This window comes from Malania oleifera, chromosome 7 (genome assembly GCF_029873635.1).
Source record: "Malania oleifera isolate guangnan ecotype guangnan chromosome 7, ASM2987363v1, whole genome shotgun sequence".
Classification (NCBI taxonomy): domain Eukaryota; kingdom Viridiplantae; phylum Streptophyta; class Magnoliopsida; order Santalales; family Ximeniaceae; genus Malania; species Malania oleifera.
In genome coordinates this window covers 4,051,562-4,066,903 of record NC_080423.1, presented here as the reverse complement: position 1 = coordinate 4,066,903, position 15,342 = coordinate 4,051,562, and the positions used below count along the sequence as shown (strand labels likewise).

The 15,342-nt window shown below is 35.2% G+C and overlaps 1 protein-coding gene across 3 annotated transcripts in view; it reads right to left on the bottom strand.

Annotated features, from left to right (window-relative positions):
• Nucleotides 1–15,342, bottom strand: part of LOC131160630 (translation factor GUF1 homolog, chloroplastic) — a 116,580-nt gene that overhangs the window by 55,929 nt on the left and 45,309 nt on the right. For all 3 annotated transcript variants that reach the window (XM_058116476.1, XM_058116479.1, XM_058116478.1), the window contains 4 exons: nucleotides 14,024–14,068; nucleotides 13,778–13,878; nucleotides 12,734–12,830; nucleotides 12,356–12,427 (listed from right to left, as the gene is read on the bottom strand). In XM_058116476.1, coding sequence (XP_057972459.1) covers nucleotides 12,356–12,427; nucleotides 12,734–12,830; nucleotides 13,778–13,878; nucleotides 14,024–14,068 — 315 coding nt within the window. The remainder of the gene's footprint in view (nucleotides 1–12,355; nucleotides 12,428–12,733; nucleotides 12,831–13,777; nucleotides 13,879–14,023; nucleotides 14,069–15,342) is intronic.

The following is a 15,342-nucleotide window of genomic DNA, read 5'->3' as shown; positions in this document are numbered from 1 at the left end:
AGAGTACAAAGATATGGTACGATCTTGGATTGACATATTTCAGCTAGATCCAGATACAGATTATAGAATATTGTATAAATATTTTCTAATTTCCTAATAAGCAACAAGAAATAGATAGTATACAAAATGTACTCGAGAATAACAGCAGTACAGAAGATTATTTTGCACAAAGCTACTCCCCGGAACAAAAACATTTGACATGTGGTGGGGCTTCTACCTTAAAAGGAATAGAGCATATGAACATGTTGTGATAACCATACCTCTTTGTCACGTAAAGTTAAACTACTTTGATAAATTAGCATGACTTGCTTTGTTTTTCAATAAATAAGTTCATACTAGCCATATTATTTAAATAATATTTGAGTTGTGTTAACTGATACTGGAAATTCCTTTTGACTTATTAGCAGTAGGAGGGTCTTAGATGAAAGCAAATTATGAGGGTCAAGCTAAAACATAAATAGCATTAGAGTTGGTGCAGAGAGAGAGAAAAACAAAAAACGAAAAAAAAAAAAAACAAGATGAGGCCTGCTGAAACCAGGTGTGACACCTGGCAGCACTACAAACCAGCATCCACCACCTGGCAGTTCTGAAAAACTAGCAGCAGACACCTAGTGCACAGCAGTCAGCACTGCAAGACCACTGTTGCCACCAGCTGCTATGGTCCTGCCATGTGTCCAGCTGCTGTCTTGACTTTTCCAGCCCGCAGAACAGCCTGAACATAGAAAAGAATACCCCTAACCTCTTGCTGAAAACCCTAGTTCTAGAGAGAGAGAGAGAGAGAGAGAGGAAAGAGAAAGCGAGAGGTAACTCTGCAGAAAATCAGGGAAATTCAGAGAAAATCGTGAGAAAATACAGGAAATCCAGAGGGGAACTGAGACTAATTTGAAGAAGCTGAAAATCAAGGTAGGTGTTCTAAATTTTCATTTATTCACCAAGGGATTTTGGGTATTTAAGGGAAGCAAGGGTAGAAACTTGTATAAAAGTTGAATCTTAATAAAGAAGATTTAAGTTTATTATCTCTAATTACTTGATATGACTGCATAATACATATATGTTTCTTTGGTTATCATAGTTGTTCCATATAAACCTCCTCCTCGAGGTCACCATGCAATAAGGCATTTTTCACATTTAGCTAATGCAGAGGCTAGTAACAAGTAGTAGCCAAGGAGATAAAATACATATTGATGTAAGTTTGGTAACCAGAGAAAAAGTATCAAAATAATCCAGAGCATACACCTAAGTATATCCCTTAGCAACAAGACGGGTGTTTAGAGGAGCCACAGAACCATCAGGGTTGACTTTCACACTATAAACCCAACAACAACCAACCACAGACTTGTCCGGACTAAGAGGTACCAAGTCCCAAGTACCATTCTCATGTAAAGTATTCACCTCTTCAACCATAGCATCCCTCCACTCAGAATGGGCTAAGGCTTCCGAAACATATTTAAGAAGGGTAGTAGATGATAGCGTAGTAACAAAACAATAATAGGAGGGTGATAAGGAGTCATAAAAAACATAGTTGGAGATGGGGTGTTGAGTACACGTGCGTTTACCTTTCCAAACAACAAAAGGAGGATCAACATCATGGGAAGTGTGATCATCAGATGAGGAAACCAAAGGTGTGGCAGTAGAAGCTAAAGGGGACTCTCATCCTTGGAGCCACTGTCATGCATACACCTGCAAATTAGGATGATCAAGACAATGAGAAGGACTCAAACTACATGGAGACTCAGATGGTTGTTTAGGCAAGGACAACAATATAGAATCTGGAAGATTAGGCAAAGGAAGAGACTTATTGAGCTCAGAAGCGCTCAGTGACTGGGTGTAGTAAGGTGCAAACTCAAAGAAGGTAACATCAACAGAAACAAAGAAACAACGCAGCACAAGATTATACAACAATATCCCTTTTGAGTGTATGAGTAGCCTAGAAAGACACATGACGTTCCAACTTATCCACACCAGGAGTTAGTTGATGAACAAAGTCCATACAACCAAATATACGAGGAGGAAGAGAAAATAAAGGTGAATTAGGAAAGAGAATGAAGTACGGAATTTTGACACTGAGAACAGAGGATGTCATTTTGTTGATTAGATAACAAGCTGTAAGTACAGCATTACTCCAAAACACTTTAGGTACATGCATTTGATAAAGTAACAAGCAAGTGATTTCAAGAAGATGTCTATTTTCCCGCTCTGAGAACCCATTTTGTTAAGGAGTGTGGGCACAAGATGATTGATGAACAATACCAAACTAAGTCATATAGGTAGTGAATTGTGCACTAAAAAACTCTTTAGCATTATCACTTCGAAGTATTCAAACTAACAAACCAAATTGAGTCCTTATTTTAGAACAGAAGGCAAAAAATACATGAAATAACTCAGAACGATCTTTTATTAAATATAACCAAGTCATTCTTGATTAATCATCCACAAAAGTTACAAAGTATCGGAAACCCAACTTGGACACGACCCTATTAGGACACCAGACATCTAAATGAACTTAAATAAATGGGCTTGCAACCCGTTTATAGACTTGGGAAGCGAAAGAAACACAAGGATGCTTTCCCAACTGACAAGACTCACAATCAAGACGAGACACAAAACTCAAACTAGGAACAACACATTCTAATTTTTCTAATGAAGGATGACCCAGGAAACAATGAATCTTAAAAGGTGTGCTAGCAGTAGTGCAGGCGGCAGAAGGAGATAGCAGCTCAAAGTGATAGAGTCCACCAACCTCACGCCCCCCACCAATCGTCTTCCTCACTTTCAAATCCTAAATAACCACATAATCAAGGAAGAATGTCACGGAACAATTCATGGATTTAGTAATTTTTCTAATGGACACAAGGTTGAAAGGAAATTTGGGAATATATAAAACCGAAAGAAGTGAGATTTACAGTCCCAAATCCCTTGGCTGCAGTAGTAGATCCATCAGCAAGAGTAACACAAGGTAAATTTGCAAGATATTGAAGAGTGGAGAAAAAGCTAGGTATACCTGTGATATGATCAGCGGTAGTGGAATCTATGACCCAAGGACTAGGACGAGAAGTACTAGATGACAGGCATACTTTGTGATTACCTATTTGAGCATGAGATGCAATGGTAAGAGAAGCTTGTTGTGACACTTGATATTGCTGGAACTTGGAATAGTCTTCCTCTGACATAGATACAATATGTAGCCCCCCACTTGACCCCAAAAGTGAGGAGTCAGTGGTGGCTCACATTGGCTGCCCCCAAAGGTTGTGAAGTCAGCAGTGGCCATATTAGCAACATGTAAAGGTCTGCTGTGAAAATCCCAACACTGCCCAATGGAATCATTATTCCGTCCACAATGAATGCACTTGCAAGGAGTACCTCTGCCTCGTCCGTCTCTATCACTACAACGACTCGAACCACCGTGATAACTTTTGTGGTTATTTGCTAGAGAACTAAAATCACCTTGTGTAGCAAAGGCTTTCCTCTCAGTGCCAGATGTAAAAGAGCAGGAGAATGCATGCTAAAGGAAACACAAAAGACACAAGAATAAACATCTGCAAATGATGGCAGCTCGGCACTACTGAGTATCTGGGACCAAACTGCCTCAAACTCAGGTATAAAGCCTGCTAGAACACGAAGAGCTGTCATTTGCTCCCGCTGCTTCTGCATCTCACGAACGTCGGCAGTTATAGGTTGCCCAACATTAAGCGCCTCATGAATACACTTCATCTTTTCAAAATAATATGCAATACTCCTATTTCCTTGTTGTAACTGAAAGAACTCCTGGGATAAATCATACATACGTGTAATGTTACTGGAGTATAGAAGTTTGACAATCCCAAATCTCCTTGCACATATCTAGATGCATACACATCCGTGCAATCTATGGTTCCATCGAATTCCATAAAAGAGAAACAATCAAGGCATCTTCCTGAACCCACACGTCCTAGAAGAATCAAATTGGAGCAAGTGGTCAGACTTCCTTAATCCTGCTAAATAAATCCAAATAGATTCAGATCGTTGAACATAGTTCTTTCCATCCAACTTTTGAGTCATTATTTGTGGCAGCGATGTAGGGAACAAATTTTTGGGAGTCATAGATTCCATCCCAACACTCACAAATCAGCAATTACATCAAAAACAAGAACAATCAAAACTAATCAGGAAAATCACAAAACACAACAACAGGCGAGGTGAACAATTCACCGACGGATATAGCACTGCCACAGCACTCACAAGTTAGAAACCACACCAAAAACAAGAAGAACAATCAATAATCAGGACAATCACAAACTATGTGAAGCACTGACACAACCACAAACGAGGTGATCAACTTACCAATGGATATAGCACAGCCACAGCCTCACAACTGAACATACAAACGCTGCCATGGCTCCAAAAAACTCACAAAGAAGCCTTCACAAACCCTGAACAGAAATGAACCAAATACCACGAGTGCATGGCCGAAAAAAGGTTATATTTTTGACAAAATACTGGCCTAACAGCTTGATAATATAGCCTAAAGAAGCATGGCAGAGGAAAAAAGAAGAAAAAAGTGGCCAGAACTTCACTCACGTGCCAGCATGTGGGGTCGGCCCTACCGGCATTTGGCCAGCGCATGAGAGCGCGTGGGGTGTTCTCCAGCGATGAGGTTTTGTGGGGTGGGTCGTCGAGGGGTATGGTTGGATTTTCGAAATAATATGGGATACAAGTGGATCTGGAAAGAGCAGCTGCGGGAATGGTGTTTTCCGGCAATAGCTGATGGGAATAGGGTTTAGGTTGGATCACACTCTAATACCATGTTAAGATTTGATTAAAATGAATGACCTAACTTGAAGATAGGTATCTTCCTCTATTTATAATACAAATTAAATACATTCTAATGACAATAATACCCTTACTAATTCTCACTAATTAACATGCTACCACACTCAATAATAATAATAATACTAAAAGACATATATAACCTAAAACAGTTGTTATTAAAAATGTTCTTTCCAAGGTCTTAAATTTCGATTTCGACTCAAATTTTGACGCTCCAAAAGTACGGAAACTTCAACAGAAATCTCGATTTCGATTTGAAAAAATAACAGAAACTAGTAGTAAAGCATGGAATTCTTTGTGAAACTTTAGAAATGGTTAACAAACATAATAATATAAGTTTTAAGACTAATATATTACAAATTAAATACATCTATGTTTTGTATAAGGTGGAAAAATTGTAAAATAGTATGTGTATCAAACATGTGTGTAAGATAATGTACATTAAACATATTCAGTTAATGTAAATGAAATTCATAAATCATTTAAATATTATTTATTATACAAATATTGATAATTTAGACATGAATGATGAAATAAAATATTACTATAAGTTTATTTTTTTCATATAATTTCAAAAGCACTTGTGATAACCTTTTGTTTCAATAAAATAAAAATAAATAAATTACAAAAGAAATTTCACTTCACTTTTGAATCTCTCGTTTGAATTTCGATGAAATTTCATTGCATAGTTAAAATTTTGACAAATTTCGCTCAAATTTTGAGGTTTTGATAAATTTCAAATGATTCGTTGAGAATTTGATGGAAATTATGCAAGATGGAAATCGACTGCCATTTCGAATTCGAGAGTGACGGAAATTGGAAATTTCAACAATTTCAACGGAAATTTCAACAATTTCGTGGAAATTTAAGACCACGGTTCTTTCTTCTTGCTTGCTTCACAACATGCAATTTATATACCCTACACTAAAAACTAATCATATATGCATTTTCTAAATTAATTTTGATTCCAAAACATAATCATCTATTTTAATGTTTCCCAAAGTTCCATTATAAATTTTCATCATTTACTGTTTTCCGTCATTTCTTTACATCTAAATCCAAAATTGAAATTTCTGTTAAAATTTCAGCAAATTGAGACCATCGAAATATCCATGGAAATTGAATTTTAAGTCCTTGCCTGCAGTGTCACTGCAGCACCACATCAAGTCCAATGTCGTGCCTTGATTATCCATCGTTGGACAAGTTAAACGCTAGTTCCTACTTTGAGTTGTATCTCTAATCATGAGTATGAGTCTCATGGTATTAAATAATGGTCCTTACGTAGCGTAATGGCCGTTATGTAACGTAAAAACAGCTGGCCAATACCGTTACAGGTCGCATTAGCGGCGAGCAGGAAATTCACGTGGGTAACAGCCGTTACGGAAATGTAACAGCCCATAACGGCCGTTATACTTACATTACGTCTGACAGCCACCTTCCGGCGTACCTTATCTCCTCGAATCTGCTCCATATGTGCGTCTCTCCTTCGTCTAATCGCGTCATTTGAAGCCTCTAAAGAACCGAAGAGCAGCTCGAGCCTTCGAACCCTTAGATCTATCGTCTGAGCTCCCTCTTCACTTGAATCACTCTTCGAGTCTTCGTCTCCTTCCTTTGTACAGCTTCGATCTACTGATCTAAAGCTTTGAAATCCCTAAAATCCCCAAAATCAGCTTCGTCTCCCTCAATCCTTCTCCTTCGTCATTCGTTTGATCGTCTCCCTCAGTACTTCGTCCGATCGTCTCTCTCGCAGGCAGTAGGCTTGCAAGTCGCAGCTTCCGTGGGAGTCAAGTGTGCCGTGTGGGTAAGAGTAAGACACTAAGATGGTAAGTTGCTTCTAGCCTTCTTCCTTAATAATTTTGTTTTATAATTTCAATATATCCTTTATATAAATTGTAAATTTTAGTTTGATTTAAATTTCAGTTTGTTTAATTAGTATAAAAATTGTAAATTTCAGTTTATTTAATTAGTATATAAATTGTAAATTTCAGTTATAAATTTATTTTGTTTTATAATTTCAATTTATACTTTATATAAATTACAAATTTCAATTTATTTAATTAGCATATAAATTGTAAATTTCAGTTTGTTTTATAATTTCACTATTTCAGTTTATAAATATAATTAGTATATAAATTTAGTTTATTTATTATTTAATTAGAATATAAATTAACAATTGTAAATTAGTAATGATTATATAAGTAGAATTTATTAATTAAAATAAAAAATTAGTATAAAATTTTTAAAATATAAAATTTATAGAGTTACTTAAAATCTTAGAGAGCTAGAACCTTGACAATTAATAATGTAATATTAGACCTACAATTTATACTAAATTCTAATTTGTACATAATTAGTCAAGTCTCAACTCTTAAGTGACTCAAGTTCAAGTATATTACCATTTAAATAATTAAATTGTAAGATTTACAATTCCATATTTATTTTGTTAAATTATAAATTTTAATATAAATTATTGTATTATATATGTATAAATCAACTAAAATTTTTAATAGTTAGTAACTTGAAGTTTAAATTTAATCCATCATTTATGTAATATTGTTATGTAATTTACTAATTAATTAATTATGTACCATTTTATTCCATCATCTCATAGTGAGACCTCTTCTACACACTACCCAAAGCCAGCCCCACCCCCAACTTATGGACATTATTCAGGATATGGTCAAGGAGGAGATTATGCACCTCCTATATCAATTGGATTTTCACCACCAGTACATTTTGAGGAGCAACGAAATGACGCAAACTTGGGTTTATTCAGCTATGTATTTCCACAAGGATAGGGAGATAATTTCCAATCCCAATCTCAAGATACAGATGCAAATTATGAAGACCCTCCACGTCATTCTTTTTGGTGGTGACATGTGTCATGTTATAAATTTGTAATATTGCATTCATGTATTTTCAACTATTTATTGATATTTGATACCAATCACTTTTCAAATCCATGTATGTGTATTGTGTATATTGAGTATTGAGTCTATTGACACATTTTTAGTAACTTTATGTCTTTAATTAATTGATTCTTCATTTTAATTACATTTCTACATCTTTTTACTCATTAAAGTAATGTAAACTATAAAAAAAATATATGTTTTTTTTGTAAACAGCGCACTAAAATTAATATAAAAATTATAATGCCTATTAAAAAACATTTGTTGGTTGAATGAAGGCCTTTAAAATTCATTAAAAATCATGTATTAATGGATTTCATGCTTATTTTTCAATTTTGGCATGGTTGTGCATGCGTGAAAAAAAAATTCACAACCGTTATGCCTGCTTCCCGGTACGTAACACCCGCGTTTCCCGCATCCTGCGACACCCACGACCGTTATGCGACGTTACCTGCGATCGCGATTTCAAACCATGATGAGTCTTGTCAATTAAGAAAGCATCATCATGTTCCCTATGCTTCCCTTAATAAACAGACGGTGTGCAATAGATTACTCTGCCTTTTATCAGCATACTCCATCCAGAAGGATTCTACTTATTATGTATGTGGATGATATTGCAAAAATTAGTGATGATTATCACTACATCCAGACCTACAAGTTAAGTTTTAGACCAAGGATTTAGGTCCGTTGAATTACTTCTTGGGCATAGAAGTATCGAGATCTTATATGAGAACCGTCTTGTCACAAAGGAAGTATGCTTTTATTTTTCAGATAAGATTATGTTGTTGGGATCCAAACCTATTAATGATACATCCATGGATCCCATCAATAAGCTAGTACCAAACATGGGTAAGTTGTTGCCTAACTCAAGACGGCACCGAAGACTTGTTTGAAAGTTGAATTATTTCAATACCACTTAACTAGATATCTTTCACAACAATTATTGTGAGTCAATTTCTTGATTTGCCGAAAATAAGTCACCAGGATGCAGTAATTCAAATCTTGAGATATCTCAAAGGTGCATCAGGGAGATGTCTCTTATATCAAGATCGAGGACACACTTATATTCAGGGAAACACAGATGCAAATAGGGATGGGTCACCTTTCAAATAAGAACCACTACTAGATACCGTATCTTTGTTGGTGGTAATTTGATTTCTTAAACAAGTAAGAAACAAACTAATGTGGCCAGTTCAAGTGTTAAGCATAGGATCATGGCTCACACTACATGTGAACTTGTATGGTTGAAGAACATGCTAGAAGAACTATGTTTTACACATTCTCGGTCTATGGAGTTGATGTGTGATAATCGAGTTTCTATTCATATCGCCTCCAACCCAATATTATGAGACGACAAAACATATTGAAGTTGATTTCCAATTTGTTAAGGAGAAAATTGTGCAAAACCTCATTACAACCACTCAAGTGAAGTTTGATTTGCAGCTTGCTAATTTATTCACTAAAGCTTTGGGGGTCTTTGTGTTAAATTCATTTGTATCAAGCTAAGCATATGATATATGTGCTCTAGCTTAAGAAGGGGAGTTAATGGTTATTTTGGTGATTTAGCATTATTAGTATGTGCTAGTGCTATGTTGGTAAGCATGAGTTAGTATGGGACATGGGTATTCTGGTCATTGGTATGTACTTTACATTTTTTTTCCTACCATAGAAAAAGAAATTCATTAGATAAAGATAGAATTTACAAGCAAGTTAGAGGACATCTCCTTAACATTGTTTGATAATCCTTAGGAAAACCAAAAAGAAAATTGCAAAAATAAACAATGACGAAACTCAATACGCCCTTAGAAGAGACTTCCAATCTCGTTGAACTTCAGAAACAAATGTTCTCTTGAAATTTCCATAGCCCATACACCATAAAGAAGTCATAAACAAAATATTTTTCCACACCAACCAATATGGTAGCTTCTTCCTTGCAAATATACGCACATATGTTCCTTCCACGAGCCCCAAACACTGCCAATATAGCACAATTCCATAATGCAATTCCTTCCTTCATCCTCTATTATTGTGATTAGGTCCTTCAATTCACCAAATACTTTAACAGCCACGAAGCTTTCGTATCCTTTCCCTTGCTAAAACCAATAAACGTAATAGTACAAAAAGGCTTCAATATGGAGGGGTAAAGCCATTTTTCACCAAATATACCAACTAATGTATTCCAAACAGCCAAAGTGAAAGGGCAATGAGGAAACAGATGTGAACAAGTCTCTCAACTCCTCAAACAAAGGACACAAACACCAAGTGACAGGGCCTTATTGGGCTTTCTCTTTTGAAGCAAATCATGGGTGTAGATTCTTTCAAGTATCACAGTCCAAATAAAAGCTTTTATTTTCTAGGGATTTAGCTTTCCAAATCAAAGAATACAAGGCAAAAAGATCCGCAATAGAGTCACAAATCAAATAAGGGAAAAAAGATATACAAGAGAATTCCATGGAAGGGTCTTAAATCTCCAAAACCTTTTATCACTTCCCAAACAAACATGAAAAGAGTCAAGCAAACTAGTCAAATGAGCCAACTCATTAACCTCTCTCTCATTTAGATTTCTCCAAAATGGAAATTCCAACAATGCCCATCCTCTTGCAAAATAAGAAATGCGGAAATTGGGGTATAATGAAAATTAGATAACCGAAAGAGAGGAGGAAATGCAATAACCAAAGACATCTTTCCCACCCAATGATCCTCCTGAAAATGAATTCGCTACCCATTACCCACCACATATACTTAATGAACGAAATAATGATAAATCCAAAACACAAACCTCCAAGGACTCAAATAAATAATATTAGCTCACACTTTAGCGCATCCCACCCATTTGTAGTAGATCAAAATGGATCTTATTTTGGTCTTTGTCTTTGTACTTCATCTATAGTTGGGATAGGGTTGTGTTCTTGGCATCAGTGTGGGTGTTCACTTCTAATTGGCTTGGTAACATGGCTTTCTCTGATATTCAGTGGGATTGGTTGGGCCTATTAGCCTAGTTTTTTCATTCCTTTAGTTCGTAGTAGTTTTGTATTTGCTTTTACGTTGTAAAGTGAGGATTTCTCATCCTCCTTGTGCTCTTATATTCTCTTTTAATGAGCCTTTTTCTTTTGAGCAATAGAACCCTTAAATTTCCTGCATTGCTCTCCATCCAAATCCACCAAATCACCACAAACATAGCACTCTTTCAGAGTTTTCCACTTCTCAGTTCTAACAAAACCCTTGAAAGAAAGAGAATAGATACACTCAAAAGAGGATGGACTAACTCATTGCTCCCCCAAAACACCAAATAATTCCCAATTTGCTTAGACCCTTGCTCCCTCTCTATTCTCCGTTTTCTTTCATATTCTCTCATCTAAACCAAAGACAAAAGCTCGAACAAAGTAAAGGAAAACACCAGAGGAGGAATAGGAGCAAAATAGAAGCACAGTGTTTGTGCAGCGGTTTGTACCGCATGTCCCTAGAATCCATACATCAGTGATTAAGTTCAGCGCATGGTCTTAGATTTCCACAAAATTGTAGAAATTTCAATCTTCCATCATCCTTGAAATCAAAATGGCAATCAATTTCTGATTCACAAAACTTCTATTGAAATTTCCGCAAGTCATCAAAAATTTATGAAAATCTTGAAATTTTAGCAAAATTTGTGGAAATTGTAACCACAAAATAGAAGTTCTTTGAAATTAAAATTTAAGATTGAAAACCCAAGTTGACCATTTATGTCTGAGACTCTAAATTACCTATATTTGTATAATAAAATGACTAATTTATTAATTTCATTACATTAATTAAAGGTGCTTAATAAGAGTATTATATTACAGTTATAGCACTTCATATGCCGCATGCACATTATTGATGTATTTTATTTACAATATTTTAGTTCTAAATCTTGCATTGTTATGCTTCTGAAAGTTTCTAAATTTTCATGAACAAATTCCATACTTTACTAGGAATTTCAATTTTTTAAATTGAAACTGAATTCGACTCTGACATCAAAATTTCTGTACTTTTGTGGCCTTGAAATTGTAGTCGACATCAATATTTAAGACCTTGGCTCCATAATGTAAATGGTTTTCTGTGATGTTCTGATGTTGTCCTGCTCAGCTGTGCTCATGTTTTAGGAGGCTGCTTCAAGCTCTTAGTTTCTTCTCAAAAACAAGCTTCATGATGGTTAATTGTATGGAGGAGATGGGCTTCACCCTAAGGAAGGAGACAAACACCAAATTTTTCCATGGGTGGCAAATACCTACATAAGATTCAATAATAGGATTCAGGCTGCTTCCTTTATTTTATTTATTTTGGGACGCAGAGGCGGATTGGGAATTTGAGGCAACTAGAGATATGAAGGATACAATTTCTACCCCACACGTGAAGTGACAAATTGATTTGAGAGAAGGTCTCTATTAAAGAACACTTGGATTATGTTATGGCTAAGTGGCTTAATTTTTTGTGAAGTAGAAAATGCTTTGAGGGCAGTGGGACTAAAGACCACATCCAGAAGAAATATACATATGCATGAAATAAAATAATCAGATAAATACACCCACAAAGAACGAGTACTAGAAATAGTCTAGAATATAGAGCATGAAACAAGACAAATCCAAAACAAAAGGATAGACATGATTGGAACATTATTCTACCTCACCAGCATACAATTCATCAACTGGCAATTGATTGGGAGATAAAACTCCAATTTCATCAGCGAAATAATCCTGTCATCAATAATAAATTAGTAACAAACTAATAAAAAATGTCTAAAGTACAAAAGGTAATTTCTAAAAGTACAACACTAACAATGACTGGGGAAACTGTAAAAATGTATCTATATAAGGCTATAAGCAATTGTTTGAATAAATTTTCCAACCAAATTTAAATTAGAAGGGATAGGATTTATGGTATATTCAGTGATTAAAAAAGTAAGGATGATTACATTTAATCAATCAATTCAATAGAAAATTATATATATATATATATATATATATATATATCAAACATAATTGAAGAAAAAGTGAGGTTACCTTTCCACTAATCATAAAATAAATCCGATCACCTTTCTTTATTGTTCCATCAATGACTCGAAAATATACAATCACGCCCCTATAGGGGTCATAATAACTGCATAAAGATTCAAAAAATTCAATAAATAAATGTATAAATAAAATAAAAAATCAGACTATTCTGAGAAAAATTACACACGGCAACATTGGGCAGAAACAGATCCACTGCCCTTTGTCTCTTTTCCTTCCACCTCCAATTTTTTTCTTTGTGATTCCCAAACCCCTCATTCTTCGCTCCACGACGTCATCATCTCTAATTTTAATTATGAAACAACTATTGTCCCTTTTTCTCCTTCACCACCATTCATATTCCAGCTCATGGACATCTTGTTTTACAATGTGTATATTTTTCCAATTTTATGTAAAGTATCATTTTTTTAAAGCAATGTTGAATATGCATAAATACACATTGAACTTTGCATTTTTCAATATTTTGAATCATATGACACCATAATTTTATAAATCAATTATATTTTCAAGCTTTTGGAAATACTAAAATGGGGCTTAATTTAAGTTTTATGTTGACAAAAATGTAAAAATGAAAAATAAAATAATTCAGATACGGGATTATTTTTGAAAACTGACTTATTTTTATTCTACAGTGACCACCAATCAATGAAATGAAAGGTTGAAAAAAAAAAAAATTAACTCTGATAATCACTCCACATGTATCCAAATGTCATCAGTGCATTCAAAAATATTCAAATGCATCCAATGTCTAACTCGTGTCAACTAAATCACTCATTCACACACACATGTTATTTGGTCAATGTTCTCAGTGCCTGAACCATCTTAGCTACTCTTTTATATCTTAACTTCTAGAACAGCTACTCCAATCTCACTATACCTCACTGCAAACGTGTTCATTCCTTCAGTATTTAGTCTGTTTATTAACAGCTACACTTAATAACTAATACGCAAAAAGAGTACTATTATATTAAAGCATCAATAAAGATTGGGTTCATTCATATTTTTTGGTTCAACATGGATGGCTCAGCCACACACCTATCAAATATTAGAGCCCTCAAAGGCAGTTCAGCAGTATCTTGGGGCGAGGGAATCCGCTCAACAATTGCATTCAAAATTTCAGCTATGCCCAGTCCCTCCTACAACATATAAACAAGGCCAAGGTTCCCATTTCAACGTAATAATAACATTTATATGCTGAAATTTTACATGAAAATATAAAAAATATATATCACATATTTATTGAAAGCAAAAACCCAAAAAATAAAAAATAAAGAGACTGACCTTTGCTGAGCAGTGTATTGCCTTGCTACAATCTAACCCAACCACCTACATACAAAGAAATTATTTTATATAAAAAGAGAGAGAGAGAGAGAGAGAGAGAGAGAGAGAGAGAGAGAAATATTAGATATAGGAAAGACAAATTACAACCTGCATGAGGACAGGAAGAAGTTCAATATATATATATATATATACCACATCCATAGCAGTAGCATATGACTGTGCTACTCAGTACGCAAAAATGAACATACAAACAATTGTCCTCTCTAAACTGGACTCAAGATCCAATACCCACTTTATGTTTGACCCAAGGAAAGAACAAATTAGGGATCTGGCAAATGAATTTCCAAGATCTTCAAATGGTAACGTTTCTGCCTAATTTAGCATCCCAACCATTCTCTTGAAGACCAAGCTTCCGCTTTGTCACATTGTGCTGACAGGATTTAATTTCCAAAGGAAAATGCCAGAACCATTACTCCACCAAAGCAATATTCCTCGACACCAAATTACAACTCAGGCTCTTCTCTCCCACGCCAAAATAAAGGATATCTTTCATCACATTCTAAAGCCCCACTACAACGCCCAGAGGAATCCTAAACAAAAATAAGAATAACAGGAGGATGACAACACGCCTGATTTAAAGCAATATGACCACCCAAACAGTAAAAGCACATTCTCAATTATCCAACCAATTAGAAACCTAGCATCACAATATCCCAGAAAGCACATAAGGAAGGATATCCATCAAAAGAAACTCCTAATTTAGTATGAGGCCAATCAAGAGTATAGCATCTAGCCAAAGAAGAGAAGTCAGATAACTCATTAGAACTGAAGTTCATAACAGCCAGTCCACTTTAAGACATCTTTTTTTCTACAAAGAAAAAAAAAACACTTTATTGAAAAGCAGAAGCAGAAAAAGATATAAAAAGGAGAACAATTAGTCCTCAATCAAAAGAACAAAAGAAAATAAAACTGCATCATCCTAATAAAGCACCCCAATCTCTGACAACATCTTAAAAACAGCAACCTTTAAAACAGCCTGCACCATGAGCCCAAGGAGAAGCCAAGTAAGGACCTGTTCCAAATAAATCCCACTGATAGCCTCTTCCCCGTATAAATTCTAGCATTTTTTCCAGCCAATTTCCTCACAACAGCACAAAAAGCACATCTTTGCAGACAAGAAAGTTTCACAAGTTCCAAGCAAAAGAACAATGAATAAACAAGTGAGACACATCCTCTGAACTATGTCCACACATGAGATTTAGGAGGTCTCCTACTCTGCAGCTGGTAGTTGGTGTTAATTCTACTAAGGACCACCAGCC